The sequence below is a fragment of the Nomascus leucogenys genome, chromosome 1a (assembly GCF_006542625.1).
Source record: "Nomascus leucogenys isolate Asia chromosome 1a, Asia_NLE_v1, whole genome shotgun sequence".
Taxonomy (NCBI): Eukaryota; Metazoa; Chordata; class Mammalia; order Primates; family Hylobatidae; genus Nomascus; species Nomascus leucogenys.
Window position 1 is genome coordinate 16,203,199 of NC_044381.1, and position 23,355 is coordinate 16,226,553.

Here is a 23,355-nt window from a genome sequence, read left to right on the forward strand (position 1 = left end):
GAAGTTACATCTGACCCAGGAATTTTCTCCTAGAGAAATGAAAACTTATGTTCACAAAAAAACTTGGATACAAATGTTCACAGCATTATTCATGAAAGCCAAAAGTAAAAATAACTCAAATGTCTATCAAGTGATAAATAAATACAATATGGTAAATCAACATAATGAAGTATTTGACAATAAAAAGTAATAATGTACTATCACATCCAGGCTAGAGCACGGATGAACCTTGAAAAACACCATCCTAAGTGAGAAAAGCCAGCCACTGAAGACCACACGTCCTATGATTCCATTTTTTTTTTTTTTTTTGAGACAGTCTCGCTCTGTCACTCAGGCTGGAGTGCAATTGCGCTATCTTGGCTCACTGCAACCTCTGCTTCCCAAGTTCAAGAAATTTTCCTGCCTTAGCCTCCCAAGTAGCTGGAATTACAGGCATGTGCAACCATGCCTGGCTACTTTTTATATTTTTAGTAGAGATGGGGTTTCACCGTGTTGTCCAGGCTGGTCTCCTGACCTCGTGATCCGCCTGCCTTGGCCTCCCAAAGTGCTGGGATTACAGGTGTGAGCCACCGTGCCCGGCTGATTCCATTTATATGACGTGCCCAGAATAGGAAGAAAGTAGGTTAGTTGCCACCTAGGCCAAGGTGGGAAAGAAGACTGGGTAGAAATGGAAAGTAAATGCTAATGCATACATGGTTTCTTTTTGGAGAAATGAATTATATTTTAATAAAACTGTTAAAATTTTTTGACAATAACATATCCTATCAAAGAAAACTAATCCATAATTTCACCAACTAAATCTACTGTTTTCAGCCCACTTATTTGTATATATACATATATAACTATGCAATTTCAATGTATATGATACAAACTTACTCAAAAGTAGATCTCTTCAAATTAAAATGAGTATCTTTTTATGTCAACAATTACTTAACACCTACACAGTATTTCACCGAATAGCTAAACCTATTGTTGGGCCATTTTCCATATCAAATTTTATATTATAAAATCACACTGCTATAATAAACACATTGCTCAATCTCTGCACCTATCTTCACAATACATTCTAAGAATAAGCGGGTCAAGCTGGGAATGGTGGCTCACATTTGTAACCCCAGCCCCAGCACTTTGGGAGGCCAAGGCAGGCGTATCACCTGAGGTCAGGAGTTTGAGACCAGCCTGGCCAACACGGCAAAACCCCATCTCCACTAAAAATACAAAAATTAGCTAGCCGTGGTGGCATGCACCTGTAATCCCAGCCACTAGGAAGGCTGAAGCAGGAGAATCACCTGAATTTGGGAGGCAGAGATTGCAGTGAGCCAACCAAGATCGTGCCACTGCATTCCAGCCTGGGTGGCAGAGTGAGGCTCTGTTTCAAAACACAGAACAAAACAAAAAAACAAAAGAGTAAGATATGCTCAAGACTGATGAACTCTTAATGAGACTCAAAAATGACAGCAGATGGAAAAAAAATATATTCCTTGGGCACGCAGTCCTACAGGTTTAGTGAACAGGGACCAGATTAGTTTTTCAGTGGACATCACTATACTACTTCCCAAGGGCACAACCTTATGCATCTGTGGTTTTGATTCATTCTTCAAGGCATTCCACTTTAAAATTACATATAAAAGGCCAAGCGCGGTGGCTCACGCCTGTAATCCCAGCACTTTGGAAGGCCGAGGCGGGTAGATCACGAGGTCAGGAGATCGAGACCATCCTGGCTAACACGGTAAAACCCCGTCTCTACTAAAAATACAAAAAATTCTCCGGGCGTGGTGGCGGGCGCCTGTAGTCCCAGCTACTCCGGAGGCTGAGGCAGGAGAATGGCATGAGCCCGGGAGGCGGAGCTTGCAGCGAGCGGAGATCGCAACACTGCACTCCAGCCTGGGTGACAGAGCGAGGCTCCGTCTCAAAAAATAAAATAAAATAAAATAAAATTACATATAAAAAAATCCTTAATATGCTAAGTAAACGCAGGATATAATTATACATAATATCAAATACCAAAAAATTGCAAAAGTCAGTCTGAAATATATCAAAATGTTAACAGTAGGTCTGACTGATTCATTCTTCAAGGCATTCCACTTTAAAATAACATACCAAATGCTTAATACACACACACATGCACACGAAAGCAGGGCATAACTATATACGACAGAAGATCCTTTAAAAAATGCATAGACAAGTTTGAAAAAAATACATCAAAATATTACCAGGTTTAGGGGTTATTTCTAAAAAACAGGAGTAAAAAGGATTTGTTTCCTTTTATATTGTTTTTAAAAATTTTAACAACAGAAGATACACATTCAAGGTAACTTACCCACCAAATTCCAGAGCTGAAAGGAAACTGAGGGATCACCAAAAACCTCATTTTAAAGATTAGAAAACTGAAATTCAAGAAGACTGACTCAGGCAAGGTCACCTACCTATTAAAACAGCAGAGTCTCAACTTGCAGTGTTCCTTAAAGAGGTTTTGGACGTTCCTTTAACCATTGTAATACAGTCTTTGAAACACCTCCTAATAAAATACTCTTGCTATTTCTCTATATGTACGAACTCAGACCTCAAATACCAATGTCAAAGCTTATAAGAGTCAAGACTGATGTAAAACATTCTAAGAAAACAGGAAATCATTAACTGAATTCAATACTAGTTTTATAATATTGAGGCAGCTCAAATCCTACAATGTGTTTCTTACATGGCACACACTTTGAAGCCCTAAGTGTGTACATGTGCATTCCAATTTTCCTAATGGTATATAAACAAAGACAAGCGGTTATCTCTCTTAATTCACTTTTAGTGAATAATATGTATACCCACAAGAACACACACTAAAATTCAGTTGTTACACAACTAGAACTCTTAAAAGAAACAAGTCACAGGCCAGGCACAGTGGCTCATGTCTGTAATCCCAACACTTTGGGAGGCTGAGATGGGAGGATCATTTGAGCCCAGGAGTTCAAGACCAGCCTGGCCAACATGGTGAAACCCCATCTCTACTGAAAATACAAAAATTAGCTGGGCTTGGGGGCGTGTCCCTGTAATCCCAGCTACTCAGGAGGCTGAGGCAGGAGAATCGCTTGAACCTGGGAAGCAGAGGTTGCAGTGAGCCAAGATCACGCCACTGCACTCCAGCCTGGACGACAGAGCAAGAGACTCTGTCTCAAAACAAAAAACAAAAAAAAAAAGTCACATACACAAAACAGGAAATCAGAGCCAAATATATGAAGCTCAAAACTCATTTAAGTGTTGCCAAGTAATATTGCTAAACAGAAAAATTCCATTTTTAACAACATATTGACTCTAACTTGCTGCTTCATTTCCACATTACTAAATCACAAAATATGAAAGTTTATTACAAATATTTTATATTTTATAATAGCATGTATTAGTCTATAATAGAAAAATGATTAGACAATTGAATATGCATGCACTATTTGTCATGAACCTGCTGGTAAAAAGAGATCAATAGGGCTGGGCGTGGTGGCTCATGCCTATAATCCCAGCACTTTGGAGGCCGAGACGGGCAGATCATGACGTCAGGAGATCAAGAGCATCCTGGCTAACACGGTGAAACCCGGTCTCTACTAAAAACACAAAAAATTAGCCGGGTGTGGTGGTGGGCACCTGTAGTCCCAGCTGCCTGGGAGGCTGAGGCAGGAGAATGGCATGAATCCAGGAGGCGGACCTTGCTTTGAGCGGAGATCGCGCCACTGCCACTGCACTCCAGCCTGGGCGACAGAGCAAGACTCTGTCTCCAAAAAAAAAAGAGATGAATAAACAGTCCGTCTCATTATTTGGTGTAAAATTTAAGAGAAATCATACAAGTCCCACAGCAATACATGCAGCTATGAAACTTGTATAGAAGAACTAGTGTAGAAGAAAAAAAATCCTAAGATTCATTACTTTTTTTTCTTCTTGTGACCACTATCAGTACCTCTGCATTGACCTTCACTCCTAAAACTATAAATTAGACGGGTTTTAAAACAGCCTGTGATGTATATTTAAAGTTAATAAAACTGAGCACCCAACTTCTTTGCATTAAGACAATTAAGAGCAGTAAGGAGGAAAAAACAGCAAAATATCTTTATTTAAATTTTCTAGACTTCTAAGATACAGAGCTAGGTAGGAATATTCCCTGAATTAGCAAAGGTAATTAGTCACCAAAACTCAAACTAAGCTGCATTTCAATTTAATAAATACTACTAGTAGAAATCTTGGAAAAATGGGTAAATCCCCACAAGTCTTGTTCCCAAAATGAAATAAAAGTTTGCCAAAGCTGAACATTTTAAATAAATAATAGCTGCTATTTATTTAGTGTTTAATACATGCCAAGCATTGTTCTAAGCATTATTCATGTCATGTCTTATTTGCATCCCAAGATTCTGAGGCAAGATAATATTATCCGCACTTTACGAATGAGAAAGAAAAAACACAAATATAAGTAACCTGCCCAAGGTTATATAGCAGGTAAATGGCAGTCAGGATTCAAAATCAAACTTCTGATCTAGTTGCTCTACATAAACATTGGCTAATGGACAGCAAATGCATAATCAACAAATGACTTTATCTAGCGCACAAAGCTTTCAATCACCAAATATTTATTTAACAGCTACTAAGTGCCAGGCACTTAAGTTAATGATGACAAGATAGACAAGGTCTCTGCTGATCCAGCTCTTTGAGTGTGGGTGAAAAAAAGAAAAAAGGAAAAAAAAAAAAATTCAGTCACTGTTGCAATGGGGAAAATAAACACGAGGAGGAGGATGTGAGCTAAGATCTAAATGACTTCAAATATCCGAAGGCATAACCTTCCCCGGAAAGGGAAAACAAAAGACCTGAGACAAGATGAGGCTTACTTGTACAACAGAAAAAAGCGGTGAAAAATGTAATGAGGCTGAGGCTGGAGAGGTAAGCACCGGCCAGTTCGTGTAGGGTTTTATAAATAGCATTTGTAGGTAGTTTTTGGTTTTGATTCATTGCTAATGTTAAAATAGGGAGTCACTGAAGGTTTTCAGTGAAATGACATGATCTGATTGGGATATAAAGATCTCTTTGACTAGACAGTTGTACCTCTGTATCCGTAAGACTGTGGATTATCCTTCCTCGACCCCTGCAGATACCAAAATTCACAGATGTTTAAGTCCCTTATATAAAACAGCACATATATATATAAATATATATATATATAAAACACACACCCTCCCATATACTTTAAATCAGGGGTCCCGAGCCCCCGGGCCAAGGACCAGTACCCGTCCGTAGTCTGTTAGGAACCAGGCTACACAGCAGGATGCAGGCATTACCACGTGAGCTCTGCCTCCTGTCAGATCAGTGGCAGCATTAGATCTTCACAGAAGCACAAACCCTATTGTGAACTGCACATGCAAGAGAGCTAGTCTGAGTGCTCCTTATACGAATCTAAGTAATGCCTCCTGATCTGAGGTGGAACAGTTTTCATCCCAAAACCATCCCCCCCAAACCCCCTTGGAAAAAACTGTCTTGCACCACTGCTTTAAATCATCTCTAGATCACTTATAATACCTAATACAATGTAAATGATATACAGTTGTTACATTGCATTAAGGTAATAATGACAAGGAAAAAAATCTATACATATTCAGTACAGACATGACCATCTTTTTCCCCCAAATATTTTCAATCTGTGACAGGTTGACTCTATGGATACAGAACCCACAGATACAGCAGGCCAACTGTATATGAAGAGTGGAAACTGAAACCAACATAGAGTAAGGGCACTATTTTTAATTTTTTTACCCCCCAAGACAGGGTCTTACTATGTTACAAGCCAGATTTGAACTCCTGGGCTTAAGGGATCCTCCTGCCTCAGCCTCCTGAGTAGCTGGGACTACAGGCATGTCCCAGTGTGCCCAGCTTAGGACATTATTTACAGGAGTAATTACGCATGGACTTGAATTATACAAAGATGACCAAGAGCGGACAGATCCGAATGCATTTGAAAGGCAAAGAACAAGATTTGCTGACTGACTAGATGTAGAAAGGAAGGAGAAAGACTATAATATGTAATCAAGGATAATACCAAGACTTGGCTTCAGCAAGAATTGAGTCTATGTCATTCCCACTTACTAAAAATCTGTCTGAATATGTTAGGTTTAAAATATCTAGTACATGGTCACAGGGCTCACTGTCTAATATTCAAAACTTGATTGCTGAGCATTTACTATGAATGTACTAAATAAAATCAGATGTTTGTAGGCCAGGAAAAGAATGCAACAAAAGAATTCTGCTCTAAATTAACAATTAAAAAATCTTAATCTATAAACCAGTTATGAATTAGTACAATTTCCAAATACCCCTTTCTTCTTGTATGTTCTTCCTATCCCATATCTCCCTAACCCCTGGTTAGCAGACTAAACTATTTACGCAAAATCCAAACTAAAAAGTTCAAACAGGCCAGGCACAGTGGCTCATACCTGTAATCCCAGCACTTTGGGGGGCCAAGGCAGGTGGATCACTTGAGGTCAGGAGTTTGAGACCAGCTTGGCCAACATGGTGAAACCCCGTCTCTACTAAAAACACAAAAATTAGCTGGCTGTGGTGGCGGGTGCCTGTAATCCCGACTAGTTGGGAGGCTGAGGCAGAGGAATCGCTTGTATCTCGGAGGCAGAGGTTGCAATGAGCCGAGATTGTGCCACTGCACTCCAGCCTGGGCGACAGAGGAGACTCCATCTCAAAAAAAAAAAAAAAAAAAAAAAAAAAATCACGTAGCCTGTAATCTCAACACTTTGGGAGGCTAAGGAAGGAGGATCACTTGAAATCAGGCGTTGGAGACCAGCCTGGGCCATGTAGCAAGACCCCATCTCTAAACAATAATAACAATAATAAATACAAAAATTAGCCAGCTACTGTGGTATCAGCTACTTGGGAAGTTGAGATGGGAGGATCACTTGGGCCCAGGAGTTCAAGGATGCAGTCAACTATGATCGCCACTGTGCTCCATCCTGGGCCATGGAATGAGACTCTGTCTCCAAAAAAAAAAAACTTCAAATAACTACGCTCCCAAATTTTGAGGGGAAAAATGATCATCAGAGACCTAGTTTCCAAAAATTAGTATTTTTTTGTTTGTTTTTTTAGAGACAGAGTCTCACTCCATCGCCCAGGCTGGAATGCAATGGCACGATCTCGGCTCACCACACCCTCTGCCTCCCGGGTTCAAGCAATTCTCCTGCCTCAGCCTTCCGAGTAGCTGGGACTACAGGTGCGCACTACCATGCCCGGCTAATTTTTGTATTTTCAGTAGAGATAGGGTTTCACTATATTGGCCAGGGTGGTCTTGAACTCCTGACCTCGTGATCCGCCTGCCTCAGCCTCCCAAAGTGCTGGGATTACAGGCGTAAGCCACCGCGCCCAGCCCAAAAATTAATCTTAAGTACAAAAGAAGTCACCACCAGACCAACATACATATGGGGCAGCACTGCTTTTCCAAAGATAAATGGTATACTCATAAGAACACTAAAGCAAAAACCAAGTGCATTTTGAAATGAAAATTTGGTATCGTTAGCTTAATTTTAAAGTTAAATTCATTTGAATTCCTTGAATATATCCTAAATTCTTGAATATTAGTAATTCATTGTCTTCATTAACTACCTAATTACCTATTAACCAAACAACAGTTTAGTTACTTAGTTTAGTTTTGGTTTAAAGTGTACATATATTTATAATATGAAAATCCTTTTAAATGCAGGGGAAGGGATAATCATACCTCTTCTAAATTTAAAATAGTAACGTAAGAATGGACTGTGTGTTCTGTAAGACTACAAGGATATACAGAAGTATAAAATCTGTTCCATTCCAGCACTTTAGCAGGCTGAAGAGGGCAAATCACAAGGTCAGGAGATCGAGACCATCCTGGCTAACACGGTGAAACCCCGTCTCTACTAAAAATACAAAAAATTAGCCGGGTGTGGTGGTGGGCGCCTGTAGTCCCAGCTACTCGGGAGGCTGGGGCAGGAGGATGGCGTGAACCCAGGAGGCGGAGCATGCAGTGAACGGAGATTGTGCCACTGCACTCCAGCCTGGGCAACAGAGCTAGACTCCGTCTCAAAAAAAAAAAAAAAAAAAAAAAAAAATCTGTTCCATTTCAGACAAAAATCACAATTAAAGAATTTTAAGCTTATAAAACTGAAAAATGCTAAGGAATGTCCATTCACATTACTACAGTATTTCCAAACTTCAACGTAAATCAGAATCATCTGGAAGGCTTATTAAAACAGGTCTTTGGCTCCACACTCAGAACTTGATTCAGTAGGTCTAGAGTAAGGCCTAAGAACTTGCCTTTTTTTTTTTTTTTTTTTTTTTTTTTTTTTGAGATGAGGTCTGCAGTGGTGAGATCTTGGCTCACTGCAACCTTTGCCTCCCCGGCTCAGGTGATGGTTCCACCTCAGCCTCTGGAGTAGCTGGGACCACACGTGTGTGCCACCACAAACGGCTAATTTTTGTATTTTTTGTAGAAACACAGTTTCACCATGTTGCAGGCTGGTCTCCAACTCCTGAACTCAAGTGATCCTTCTGCCTTGGCCTCCCAAAGTGTCGGGATTACAGGTGTGAGCCACCACACCCAGCCAAGAGACTTACATTTTAACTAAAGTTCCCACAAGATGCTAATGGTGCTAGACCTGACAACACACTTTGAAAAGCCCTACTCTAATATACACTGCACCATTTTCCATTAAAAGATACTTTTGTCCTCTATTAAATTTACTGAAGAGTTTCTTTAGAGTATCCCATGGAATCAGAAATTTATCACTTCTTAAAAATTCTATTGTTATATATAGAATACACTTGAACCTAACTCTAATTATGATGAAGGCCAAACCAATTCTGGATCCAAAGTTGTATTTTTTTAAAAACTTATTATGGAAATACTGTATGACACCATTCAAATAAAATGTCCAGAACTGGTAAGTCTATACAGACAGTAGACTAGTGGTTGTTTAGGGTTGGAGAGGGGAAAGTGATCATCAAAAGATGATAGTAAATCTAGTAAAATCTATTGACTTATACACTTTAAGCAGGTGAACTTCTTTGTATTTAAATTCCATCTCAATAAAGCTATTAAAGACATTGTGTGAAAGTTAGCTAAGCAACTTTAAACCAAATATTGCCATTGTAGCCACCCGTAGGAATACATAATTCTAGGCCAGGCGTGGTGGCTCACGCCTGTAATCCCAGCACTTTGGGAGGCCGAGGCGGGCGGATCACAAGGTCAGCAGATCGAGACCATCCTGGCTAACATGGTGAAACCCCATCTCTACTAAAAACACAAAAAAAATTAGCCAGGAGTGGTGGCGGGCGCCTGTAGTCTCAGCTACTCAGGAGGCTGAGGCAGGAGAATGGCATGAACCCAAGAGGCAGAGCTTGCAGAGAGCTGAGATTGCACCACCGCACTCCAACCTGGGCAACAGAGTGAGACTCCATCTCAAAAAAAAACAAAAAACAAAAAAGGAATACATAATTCTAATCAGAATAGCAATAGTTTTGTTTCTCCTCATCCCAGGTAAACCAGACTACCAAAATTATGACAGACTCCAAACTTCAAGTCCAAAATCAACCAGATTATATAGTATTTGTAAGGCCATTAAATTATAGGTACATAGGAATACTCTTTGGGAAATTAATGGTAGCCTCCGGAGTGATCCCATGCACTTGGCAGTAACATACGTCAACATTCAGCTGCAATTTTTGAAAAATGTGCTTCACCACATCAGTTCTCTGCCCACATACCCACCAGAGGCAGCAGAGCTTCAGGGACCATATAAACACATGCAGGGAACTAGCTAGACTTCCTCTTCTCACCTTCCCCACAATATACACAGTTTGTATATCTGATATCATAAAACCAAAAATTAGGTACCAAGTAGTCCTTATAAAAAGCACTTATTTTACTGCATAGGAATATTAGATCACTTATTAAAACTTTCCTTATATATTTTCATCCATCAACCATTCTTATTGCTGAGAGAATTTCTACTTTCCTTTTTGGTTAAGGAAATATCAATTCCAGTAAAAAATAAACCTATAGCATCTGTAAATGCTACCTTAAAAATAGAGACTTAAAGACTCTTTCCAAAGTTAAAAGATTTTAAAGTTTCCTATTACGTTACGATTTCCCCCTTGAATTAATGTCTACTGCCCAATAACCCTGTTAAATTAGCTCTGATTTGCCTTTAAAGCTAACAGGACTTACGTCTCATGAGTTCCAAAAAAGAAAATGGGTAGTTTGTTTGTGGGTGGCTTTACAGCTCCATCAGGAACTTCGTCTACCTAAAAGAAAAGTGAGAAAAATTAAAATATTTTAAATCATACACACCTCAACATTTACCTAAATAAACGAGAGCACAACATCCAAAAGGGATCTGTTATAAAATGGACCAGCTATGCAGGCCCATACTCTCCTATCCCCAAATCTGAAACCCAAGAAGCTCTGAAAACCAAAATTTCTGTCAAAACTCATTTGGTGGCAAAAACCTGGACTGACATTGAGGGTATCAGTCATTTCTTTTATCCACCTACTGTTTCCACTGTTGTTTCTTTGCAGAAATATTAAGATTATCATATGCTATTCCAGACCGCACCAGCAGCAAAATATATGGCATACATACTCTCCCTGCCTTCCTAAAATCCCAAAATTCTGAATTATTAATCATATCATTTCAGGTAAGGAGTCTGAACCTATTTGACAACCCTAAATGTTAGTTCTGCAGGAAATCTATACAAATAACAGAATAATGTAAAAGCAGACATTGACAAAAGTTTAAATCAGTACCCCCTAAAGTCTGAAAAACTTATTATGAAAAGATCCTTCACTAATATGCCTGAATCACATGAGGCTACTTGTTCCTTTTTCACTGCTCTTTCAACATTTTAAATTACGTAAGGAATAAATCATTAGGTGCTGTCACGTCTAATATATCCATAATACTTGTTACTTTCCCTTATCAATAAAGGAAAAGTAGACCTCAGGACTAAGCAGTACTATCTAGCTAGAATTCAACAACATGTCGGCCGGGCGCGGTGGCTCACACCTGTAATCCCAGCACTCTGCAAGGGCGGGGCGGGTGGATCATGAGGTCAGGAGTTCAAGACCAGCCTGACCAATATGGTGAAACCCGGTCTCTACTAAAAATACAAAAATTAGCAGGGCTCGGTGTCAGGTGCCTGTAATCTCAGCTACTTGGGAGGCGAATCACTTGAACCTGGGCAACAGAGGTTGCAGTGAGCCAAGATCACGCCACTGCACTCAAGCCTGGGTGACAGAGTGAGATTCTGTCTTTAAAAAACACACACACACAAAAAAGAACTTAACAACATATCTATTTTAAATGTGATAATTTTCATAATTTCAAAAACACTTCAATTTGAAAATCAGCTGACTTTGTTAAGAAGGGGGTTGACCATCAGAGGACCTACTATCCTCTGTAAGCATTACGGTGTTGCAGAAAAGACCATGAGGATGACTGAACTGGTTGTGAGGGAAGTCTAAAGGCTTTCACACACCAATCATTACCACCCAATATCTCTAGGGACCTATTTCCCCACTTATATGATGAAGATCACACCTGTTATCTCAACTTTGTGGGAAGGTCCCGATAATTGCGAAAATCCTTAATCCCTTAAGAGACCATTTCTGTTAACCCAGTTCATATGCTTCTTTCTGCTAGCAAACAGCTTTAAGAGTTTATGCAAATACCTAGCACCTATAGCCTTTAACAAATGCCAGGCAAAATTTAAGTTGATTTTTTAAATGATTATTACTGGTAAACGATTATGTACATGAATGTTTAAGACTTAAAAATTAATGAAGTTTGGGACATGTAGACAGAAATGTTAAAGCAAAAATTGCAACAAGAGGTGTCACCTTTACAGCTCAGACTTTAAATATGTACTCTAAACTCTACAGCAAAGATTTCAAATTTCTAAGAATGAAGAAGATAGAAAAAGGAATGTAATTGTTGGACACAGAATACACCAACACTAAATGGAGGTGTTTCTCAGAAAAAATGATGGGGAAAAGGGAAAAGACAAACACTTCCCTTCCAATCCAAATGAACTTGTTAAATGTAGAACTTGTTAAATAAGGAAAACACTCTGGTCTTCCAAAGGCTACCCTATTTTATTTTCAGTAGCACTCTTAGTCACTTAACATATGAGCGTGGGGAGGGTGATTTGGGAGATTTTTTAAACATTTCATTTGGCTTTTAACTTCACTGTGGCATGCAAATCGGAATACAGATCTATTAGACAACCTCAGATTTTCAAACACCTCAAAATAAACAAGGATACCCCGAAAATCATGAAAAAGTATATTAGAGGGGCCTTAAACCTGATCAGTTTCCCTAGGCTCCATTTGAACGTGAATTGTGTTTTATAGGTGCATCATATGTACTACAGACTATGGAGGATATAAAGAAATTCCATTTAAGGTTGTTGCCCTCAGGCTCACAATGTATTTGGAAGTCAAAGCATACACAGAGTAAGAATTAAAACAAAAGATTATCACGAAAGGAATAGATTAGAATGTAAAATATATAGACAAGGATTACGACTAAGGATTGTTCAAGTAAGACTGCACCGAAAAGGCAGACTTCATAGGCAAGGAAAAAAGCTTTGGACGGAAACTTGTGAACAGGAGTCTACGTAAAGCAGCTGGATGGAAGAAAGTCAAGGAACAGTGATCATTTTACACTTGGATGGCACTCTCAGCTCCTAGACAGGACTCCGTTATCTAATGGGTGTTTTCCCCCATTCCCCTGCTGACATAACCAAAACTACAGAATTATTTTTAAGAAATACATTTTCAAAGGATAGTAAATTAGTCGAAAATAAATGGCTTGGAAAAATACAACTTCAGAACCCCATGTAAGTATATTTTTAAAGGATCTTGAGTTTACCTAATCCAATGGATTGCAACATATCTTAGCTCCTATCACTGTTTCAGAGCCTGGTTACCACCATAAACAAAAAGACCCCTTTTTCTAAAAATGGAGCGTAGATCTTTAAACAGTCTCAATTCCTAAATGTCACAAAACATCCTGGGTCCTTAATCATTTCTCTGTACCACTAGATGTGAACTGAGGAATCTGGTCCACACCTCCTTTTTGCCTGTTGGAAACAAAAAGGTAAAACAATTTCTTCAAGGTCATAAACACCTCAAATAAAAAAGGGGAAATGAATTTTCTGGCCCTTCCTCGGTGCTAAACTACTATAATACTTTCAAGAATGTCCAGTCCTGAATCTCTGTATTAAACAAGCAAATCCAGAAGGCCTCATCAAGTACAAGCCATTTTTTTATTAACCCTATAAATCCAATTTAACCACATACGCACTTCTCTGACATCCAAGAGTTTGTGTGTAATCTGCACAAATTCCATCGATATTTTGTACTTGATACAAAACTACGGAAATGTCAATGTTTCACTAATTTCTAAACAAAAATTCATTCTTATTTCACCTACAATGGAATATTAACTAGCAACGCATTTAAATATTTCCTAGGAAGAAAATCTGTCCAAGTCTGCCAATAAACCATAGGGAAATACACAGGTATGTAGAAACGTCTGGATTTTCATAATTACACAGGAGATTATTGGGCAAAAAACTAAAATGAAAGGTTAGGTTACAAACGAGACTAAAGCGAGGGAGAGAAAGGACAGAGGAAAAAACGAAGGCACACGGTGGGCAGCAGGCCTCTGGGGAAGAGGGTAGCACTGCTAAGCGCGAGGGCTACAAATCACTTACTCGAGCTGGCCAATGGGGATAACCTTTCATCTTGGCGAAGATGAGGTCTCCAGGTTTGAAATCGCGAGTCATGTTTCGGGAGCGAGACCGGGGGTCCGAAGCCCGGGAGGCGGCGAGAAGATGCGGCGGCGCGGGGATGCGGGCGGCGGACGCGGGCCCAGCTCCCGGGCCCGCGGGCGGGGGAGGATGCCTCGGGGCGTCCCGACGCGCCTGCTAGGGAAAGCACGGAGGGCTGTTAAAGCGAAGAACCCCGAAGGGAGGGGCCGCAAGGGGAGGGGGAGGGGAGCCGACGGGTGGGGGTGGGAGAGCGAGGGGAGGGCCGCCTCCCGCTCCTCCCCCGCCAGTGCGCTGCCTCCGCGCTGGGGCAGGTCCTCCGCCCCGCCACCGAAGAGACGCCACCACCTGAGGCAGGGATGCTGCCCGGCCAGAAATCTCCGTCTGCCTGCCCCATCTTTCTCCGGGCTTTTTCCACCGAGCTTAAGCCCCAGAAGGGAGGGGGTGCATGGGAGAGAAAAAGGCAGGGGTTCCGAGAGGCGAGCGGCCCCCTTCCGCCCACGCAAGGCCTCCCCCGCAACCTGCTGCCCAGCGGCTGCAGCCTCGGCCCCCTTGGCTCCCGGGCGGGCCGCGTCCACTTCCCCGCTGAAGCCAGGAGCGAGGCCACCGAGGGGGGGCGGGGCGAGTCCCCGTCGCCCGCTCACCTGCCGGGGCCGCGGGCGCCGACGCTGCGGTTGCTGGCTGGTCGCCTCTACCCGCGTCCACGCAAGCCACCTGCGCCACCAGCTGCCGCAGAGGCGTCTCAACGGCTCGGAATCGCAACCGCGCCGCCGCTGCCGCCGCCGTAGCTGCGCTGCTCCCGCGCGGCTCCCGCTCGGCGCCCGCTAGCACTGGGGCGCGACCAACTGTTTACCGAGAGAGGGGGGATGATGCAGCACCGGGCGAAGGTGTGTGGCTCTGAAGCGGATTTTCTGAAAACCCTACGTCCCCAAGTTCGCTTTCGTGTAGCAAGTGCATGCAGATGGAGAGGAAGACGTAAGCGAAGAAGAAAGGACTGGGCGAAAATAGCTCGGCCTGCCGCAAGTTCCCCCTGCGGTTTGCGGAGTGGTCGGGTCCGGCCCGCCCCTGCTGGCCTCTCTGCGTGTGTGTATTTGTATGTGTACTGTATGTAAAAGGCGGGGAGGGAGGAAATGATTGTTGTGGACGCGGTTTGGGGGCGGGTATCCGGGCCTCTACCCCTTGGCTGCGTGTTAGGGAGAAACTGGCAGTAAAGCTTCATGTTCTTGTATCGTTTCCCAGGGTGGGGAGGTTTGAAAGCTGCTTTTGCGCGGTTTGCATCCAAAAAAGAGGAGCTGTACGAAAACCCAAAGATGAAATTGGAGCATGTGGCGGTTGCAGGGTGTGCTGCATCTAGGCCTCTTGCACCTCGCTGAATGGGCCTCGTAGTCTCCTTTTCCTTGAAATTGTAGTATGAGAGAGCCCTATTTCATTTCTTTTACATTTGAATCACCAAGAACTATTAAGAAAAATGCAACCCTACTGAATGCAAAATGCAAAGGGTAGAAAACAATGACAGGAAAACAGAAGCCTTTTAAATAGGATGTGGGTTTGGGCCCTAACTAAATTTTAGCTGCATCTAAATTTTATTTCCCTAGTAGAATAGGAGCTGGTAGGTGGTACAATGTATAAGTGTTACTAAACCTCAAATGTTTTCTCTCTTAAAATGCTCGTCAAGGGATTTTAAAGATTAATTTTTTGATCCTTTAGAGAGGCTGAAAATATTTTTAAAAATAATGTTAAGGCATATAAAAATAAGAAAAATAAGACATGTATTAGCACCTAGATAATACTGTTTTAAATGCGGGACTCAACTGGAAATGAATTAGGAAAATTTTTTTTGAATTGGTAAAAATTGAGAGTTTTTTTAAAGCAATACAGCATGTCTTTAAAAAGGAATGAAAGAAGACAGTCCCAAAGTAAAATGTCCTGCAAAGAGTTTCGAGAAACTAAGTATACCTGGGCAATATGCAGAGAGTTCCAAGTGGAGCAAAAAGAGAAATTGGCAGAGGAGAAGGAAGGGTTGGTGAAATGTCTTGAAGCTTCTCATTCTGAATTTGAATTTAATGTTTGTAGTAGGAAGCTACTATAGGTTGCTGGGCAAGAAAGGGGTAAAAATGATTATTTAACCAGTTCTTGATGTTTCAAGGTAGATGTTAGTAGAAAGAGGCTGGGGATAACTGGAGTACTCATGAAATGACGCATTTCTCAGTGAGAATGGTGACTAAGAAAAGGGAAGGAAGAGCACAACTAAGTAATTATACAAAGGAATGATTGTCAGGTGTTGGCTATAAATTATGCATAGGAAAAGGTGGAAAAAGATGTATTGAAGAAAAGCTCACGATACAGAGTAAGAGAGACCAAAGCAGCATCCAGCAATCATTTGTGTGTGTGTGTGCACTTTATTTGTTCTAAACCCTATAAGGCCTTGCTGCTTCAAGTGTGGTCCAAGGCCCAGCAGCAAGGGCTTTTCCTGGGAGCTCAGGTGAAGCTCAGCTCTTCCCCAGGCCTTCTAAATCATAATCTGCCTTTTAACAGGATCCCTAGGTGATTCTCACGCATATTCAAGTTTGAGAAACTGCTTTAGAGGATACCTCTAAAGAACTTCAAACTAAGGAAAACAGACATATAATAAGTTATAATTAATGTTAAAGATAACTTTTTATTAGTACTAATGGTAGGATTAACAGGTGAAGAGGGGGTAGTTAGTGTTGGGGGGGACCTCAGAAAAGAAATAAAAAAGGGAAAATGGAAAAGCATTGATGTTTTAGTATTAGTGTTTTTGTTGTTGTTGTTTTAAAAAAAGGAAGTACCATTCTTAGCTCCTGCTGCCTTTTAAGTTTTGTCCGTTTCAACCTGTGGTAGTTTGTGGACAACAGGAGATAACCCTTTAAACAATAAAGGCAAAACAGGTGGTGGTTTAAGCTTCTAGAGAACAAAAGCCCAGGATCCCTGGGAGCAACAGTTCTGAATCTGAGAGGAAAGGGGGAGGGGAGGGCAGGGAACGGGGAAGGAAAGCTGGGCACATCCGAGCCACTTGGAGAGCTTTTCTGTGCTCTTTTCCAGCTGTGATCTTTTCCAGCCATGCTTGGTGCAGCCCTCCCCCATAGTCAGCCTTCTTAGTGAGGATACTTGAAAAAGTATACCAAAATGGAGATCAGAGGAGCAATGAGAAAGTTATAAGGAGAGAGAATATAATTTCCAAAACAACTGAAGCAAGGGGAGAGGGCAGGAAAATCCAAATGAGTTGAGGCAGGAACTTGGCCTACATTCTCTCATTTAACCCAAGTGCCACTATCCCCATTTCACGGATGAGAAAGTAGGCTCACAGAAGATAAGCAACTTGCCCAAGATCACACATCTAGTCCAGGGGCTGAGGCAACATTCTAGCCCCTCTGGCTACTTGCCCATGCCTTTTTTGTGATCCCACGTCGCCTCTAGGTAGGGCAGGGAGGCAGCAAGGCTGAAGGAGGAGTGGCTTATAATTAGAAAAAGATGCTGGAAGGAAAAGCAGCCGAGTACTTACTCTTCCACCTTTCGCCTTTGGGCTTGAAAGTATTCCCAGCTTCAAATTTCCTAACAACCTCCCTCCACACCATGCCATTCCCCAGCTTGTCCCCAGCACGAGACCATTCTGTTTAACTCCTTCTGGTCCTAAAAAACTCAACCCAAAAATCACCTCTGGAAAGGATGTGACCTAATCTTAGAATAACATAGTTTCTTATTTACACTCTTTCCTACTAATCTGTAAACTGCTTAGAAGTAGGCACTATCTTATTCATCAGTGCAGGTACTCAATAAAAAAGCGCCAGACGCGGTGGCTCATGCCTGTAATCCCAGCACTCTGGGAGGCTAAGGCAGGTGGATCAGGAGTTCAAGACCAGCCTGGCCAACATGGTGAAACCCTGTCTATACTAAAAATACAAAAATTAGCCGGGCGTGGTGGTGTGCACCTGTTAATCCCAGCTACTCAGGAGGCTGAGGCAGGAGAATCCCTTGAACCTGGGAGGTGGAGGTTGCAGTGTTCCAGGATCACCCCACTGCACTCCAGCCAGGGTGACAGAGCAAGACTTTGTCTCAAAAAAAAAATTTCTTTTCAAAAATATTTATTGAATGAGAGGGAGGGGCAAGTGAAAAACCTCAACAGACTCATTAATCCTTTAGGATGAGAAAGCAGGTAAGTATGACACATGGAAGTGCTTTTGTTTTGACTTTATGAATTTTTCTTGTACAGTACTTAAAGATTAACCCTTTAAGAGCAGTGAGATTTTTCATTCACTACAAATACATTGATTTTAACCATTTTAATGAAAATCTTTCTAAATGAGATCTTTATTCAAAAAAATTAGCAACAATCTCTTCCTTCGTACCTTTTATACAGTTTCCTACCTTAATACACAGTGTTAATGATGCACCTTCAATTTATTGGTATGAACAGGTATTGAACTGTTTTCTCATGTGTTATATGTTAATACTTATGATAGGGAAATTAGCAAGAATATGGGGGAAAATAAAGAGCATTAATCAAAGAGCTAGTTTAGTTGGGGATGTCATAAATTCAATCTAGGTCTTGCTTCCCATGAAAATCAATAAGCATTCAAAGCTTTGACTCCCTGGTGGGCAAAAACCAAGATGTACTAGCTTATGAGCTGGTGACTGGGTTTACTGCTAAGCTGGTTTACCAGTGTTTAGAAGAGAGTTGTTTTCAGTACACAAGATAAGTCTTAAGGAATCTTGAGTGCTCCTTAGAAAGACTAGAAAGAAGCAAGGCAAAGACAGAGTTTGACAATTGACCTGTGAGTACTATTGGTGCCTTTTGTGAAGACTGCCTAGACTGTGGGCCATTCCAGTGGGAATTTTTTTTTTTTTTTTTTTTGAGATGGAGTCTCTCTCTGTCACACAGCCTAGAGTGCAGTGGTGCAACCTCGGCCCACTGCAACCTCCACCTCCTGAATTCAAGCGATTATCCTGCCTCAGCCTCCCGAGTAGCTGGGATTACAGGTGCCCACCACCACACCTGGCTATTTTTTTTTTTTGTATTTTTAGTAGAGACAGGGTTTCACAATGTTGGCCAGGCTGGTTTTGAACTCCTGACCTCAAGTGGTCCATCCACCTCAGCCTCCCAAAGTGCTAGGATTACAGGAGTGAGCCACCGCACCCGGCCTTTTTTTTTTTTTTTTTTTTGAGATGGAGTCTCACTCTGTTTCCCAGGCTGGAGTGCAGTGGTGCAATCTTGGCTCACTGCAACCTCCACCTCCTGGGTTCGAGCGATTCTCCTGCCTCAGCTTCCCAAGTAGCTGAGATTACAGGCATGTGCCACCATGCCCGGCTAATTTTTTTTGTAGTTTTAGGAGAGATGCGGTTTTGCCACATTGGCCAGACTGGTCTCGAACCCCTGACCTCAGGTGATCTGGCCTCCCAGAGTGCTAGGATTACAGGCGTGAGTCACCGTGCCCAACCTCCAGTGGGATTTTTTTAAAAATCACTGGATGACCTGAGTACTTCTCATCTCAGATACTTGGTTTGCTTCTTTCTTACATCTCCATCTCTAGTCTCAGTTAAGGCTTCTCTTACCCACGTGTGTGTATGCCATACTCCTCTTTGACTCTGCTGCCTGATTTTGCCTTTTTCCCTTCTTCATCTTATTCCTTTGTCTACATTCTTTCTCATTTTCCTCCGTGTTCTTACTCCATGATTTTGGTGTGTGAAGTGTGTAGCTTTGAAAGTAGAATGATCTCTTGCTCTGGTCAGTAGACCTACCAGCCTACTGATGTCTTTTATTGTCTTTGTGCCATTGATTCTTCTAGATCAGCTTTCTCAGAGTGTTTTTGAGAACAATAGTATAGCTCGAGAAGTTAAAAGGCCTAAATTAGGGAAAAGGAAATTCTATAGACAAGTGAATTTGAGAAATGCAGAGTCAAAGTTGCATGGCTTTCTTTAAAGTAAGACATTTCAGAGCTGTTAATATATTAAATTTGCTTTATGAATTTCTAAAATGGGTTTTTAGCCGTAAGTCCAAAGTTATTTGATAATGGAACTCCCCTTTCTTTTTTCCTGGAAAACCGTCACCTAGGACTAGTGATGGTAAATATTGTACCATCCGACATTTTGGCAATGTGCTTTCTTATGAGCTCATTGATAAGCAGGGGATGTGAGGTTGAGCTCTGATAGCCAGACAGACACCAGAGGCTTTACTTTAAATGCAAATTTAATGTATCTTAATATTTAGAAAAAGTAACTCACATGCTCGATGTTCAATTACAGAGAAAAAACTAATAGTTACAACTTTGATATGACATAAGAAACGAGAGCACAGGCGTTGGAGTCAAGCGTAAGTTCTGATCATGGCTCTGTTACTTTCCATACGTGCTATTAGGCAACTGTTTTAACTTCATGTACTTATTTTCTTATCAGTGAAATGTGAATAAGGACACTTGCCTTGGAGGGCTATTGTGAGGATTAAATTAGATCATAAATATATAATGTGCATGATATCAGTATCTTAGCCATATTTACAACCTAGGGGGAAAAATAAGTGTCTTCCATGTATGTATAGGGTTATGCTATGACTGGGTCTAAAATCCAACTAGATGTAGAGGGAAAAGTTCTGTATGAAAACTTCACTTTTAAGGACTGCTGGATGACAAATTACTGGTTTGACTTTGCTGTTCGGGGATTTTTTTCTTCTTCTTCTTGGATTGGTCTTTTATTATTATTATTATTTGAGACAGGGTCTTGCTCTGTTGCCCAGGCCAGAGTGCAATGGCCTGATCTCGGCTCACTGCATCCTCAAACTCCTAGGCTCAAATGATCCTTCCCTCTCAACCTCTGGAGTAGTTGGGACTACAGTCGCATACCACTATCCCCAGCTATTTTTGTTTTTTTTAATTTTTTGTAGAGACAAGGTCTCCCTATGTTGCCCAGGCTGATCTCAAACTCCTGGTCTCAAGCAATCCTCCTGCCTTGGCCTCCCAAAACTGTAGGATTATGGGTGTGAGCCACAGTGCCTGGCCTGGGTTGGGTTTTTTTGTTGTTGTTTTTTTTTAAGATTTTATTTTTTGAGAGCAGTTTTAGATTCACAGCAAAATTGAGAAGATACAGATGTTTCCCATATGCCCTCTACCCCCACACATGCATAGCCTATATCATTATCAACATCCCCCACTAAAGTGTTACATTTTTTATGACTGATGAAACTACATAGACATATTACCCAATGTCCATAGTTTACATTAGGGTTCACTATTGCTTTGTGCATTCTATGGGTTTGGACGAATTTATAATGACATGTATCTGCCACTGTAACATCATACAGAGTAGTTTCACTGCCCTCAAAATCCTTTCTGCCCTGCCTATTCATCCATCCGTTCCCCAAGTCGTGGCAACCACTTATCTTTTTACTGTCTTCATACTTTCCCCTTTCCCAAATCATACAATATGTAACCTTTTCAGAGGCTTCTTTCACTTCATAATCTGCATTTAAGTTTCCTCCATGGCTTGATAGGTAATTTCTTTTTAGTTCTGAAACATATTCCATTGTCTGGACATATTTTGTTTGTTCGAATATTCACCTACTGAAGGACATGTTGGTTGCTTCCAAGTTTTGGCAATTATGAATAAAACTGCTATAAACAACTATGTGCATGTTTTGTGTGAACATAAGTTTTCAACTTATTTGTGTAAATAACAAGTTCTGTAATTGCTGATTCATATGGTAAGAATATGTTTCACTTTTAAGAAATTGCCAAAACTATTTTCCAAAGTGGTTGTACCATTTTATATTCCCACCAGCATGAATGAGAGTTCCTGTTGCTCCACATCCTCATCAGCATTTGGTGTTGTGTTTTGGATCTTGGCCATTCTATTAGATGTGTATTAGGTATCTCATTGTTATTTTATTTTATTGTTTTATATTATAGCTCCTCCACAGTGGTTAGTAGAAGATTTCTGCTTAAGTATGTTTTATATGTGTCCTTTAGTGAAGAAAATATTTGTTAAGACATTAACCTAGAATAATATGGAAACCTAAGGCAGCTTGGAGAAAACAGAGTTTATGTACAGATTACTAAATATTTTGAAAATACAAAGTAGTAGCAATGAATTTTTAAAATTTCCATACCCACAAATTACCCTGTTAAAATGTTTGTGAATTATCTTCCAGTCTTCATTTGTATAGATTTTTTTTTTTTTCAGGCAGGGTCTTGCTCTGTAGCCCAGGCTGCAGTGCAGTGGCACAATCACACCTCACTGAAGCCTCACCCTCCTGGGCTCAAGCGATCCTCCCAGCCCGAGTAGCTGGGACTACATGTGTGCACCACCATGCCTGGCTAATTTTTTATTTTTTGTAGAGAGGAGGTCTCTGTGTTGCCCAGGCTGGTTTTGAAACCTGGGCTCAGTCAGTCCTCCTCTCTTAACCTCCCAAAGTGTTGGGATTACAGGCATGAGCCACCACACCTGGATTTTTGTGTAGATTTTTAAACATAGTTTGTAAATATTGTTTTTAAATAAACTTTTCCTTTTTGAATAATTTTATTTTATAGACAAGTTACCAAGATAGTACAGAGGGTTATTGTATACCTTTTGCTAAGTTTTCACTCTTGTTAATATCCTATATTAGCATTGTAAGGGTGTCAAAATTAAGAAATTAACATTTCTACAACACTGTTACCTAAACTACTGAGTGTATTTGTATTTCACCAACTTTCCCATTAATGTCCTCCTTCTGTTATAGGATCCTGTCCAGGATACCATATTATTCTGAGTTGTCATGTCTTTCCGGTCTTTTTCGGTCTATGGCAGTTTCTAAGTCTTCCCTTGTTTTTCATGATCTTGGCAGTCTTTTTTTTGTTTGTTTTTGTTTTTGTTTTTTTGAGACAGAGTCTCATTCTGTTGCCCAGGCTGGAGTGCAGTGGCGCGATCTTGGTTCACTGTAACCTCCACCTCCCAGATTCAAGCGATTCTCCTGACCATGACAGTCTTGAGGAGTGCTGGCCAGATACACTGTAGAATGTCCCCTAATCTGAATTGGTCTGATGTTTTCCTCATGGTTACTCTGGTGATATGGGATTTTGGAAAGAATACCCCAAAAGTAAAGTGTCCTTCTGGTCACATCATATCAGCTATATGATATGAACATGACACAACGCGTAATGTTAACCTTCATCACGATTTTGGTGATGCTGTTAGGTTTCTCCACTATAAAGTTACTATTTTTCTCTTTCCCTACTTATTCTTTGGAAACAGTCGCTAAGTCTAGCCCACTCCCAGCGGGGGTCAGGGGCACCCAGAAATGAAGCTTCACCTCCTAGAGAGGGGAATATCTCTCTGTATATATACTTTGGAATTCTTCTACAAAAAAGATTTGTTTCTTCCCCCTTATTTATAAATATTGTTTTTAGTGACTGAATTACTGGCTATACTATAGTTTAGCTAAATAGTCTAAACTGGTATACAATTTTTTACTTAGAGAGTTTTGTATTAATAATTTATAATCATATGATGGATTTTTTAAATTTGCATTTTTATCTG

At 40.9% G+C, this 23,355-nt stretch overlaps 1 protein-coding gene across 5 annotated transcripts in view; it reads right to left on the bottom strand.

Moving 5' to 3' along the window:
* The window catches only part of PSIP1 (PC4 and SFRS1 interacting protein 1), a 48,374-nt gene extending 33,697 nt beyond the window's left edge, over window positions 1-14,677 (bottom strand). For 3 of the 5 annotated variants that reach the window (XM_030816701.1, XM_030816811.1, XM_030816755.1), the window contains exons 1-3: window positions 14,475-14,663; window positions 13,777-13,986; window positions 10,226-10,302 (exon numbers count right to left, since the gene is read on the bottom strand). In XM_030816701.1, the coding sequence (XP_030672561.1) occupies window positions 10,226-10,302; window positions 13,777-13,848 (149 nt within the window). In that variant the 5' untranslated portion in view covers window positions 13,849-13,986; window positions 14,475-14,663. Of the gene's footprint in view, window positions 1-10,225; window positions 10,303-13,776; window positions 13,990-14,474 lie in introns of all 5 variants that reach the window. The other 2 variants (XM_003260417.4, XM_012500777.2) reach the window with 2 other exon arrangements.
* Window positions 14,678-23,355: the final 8,678 nt, after the last annotated feature.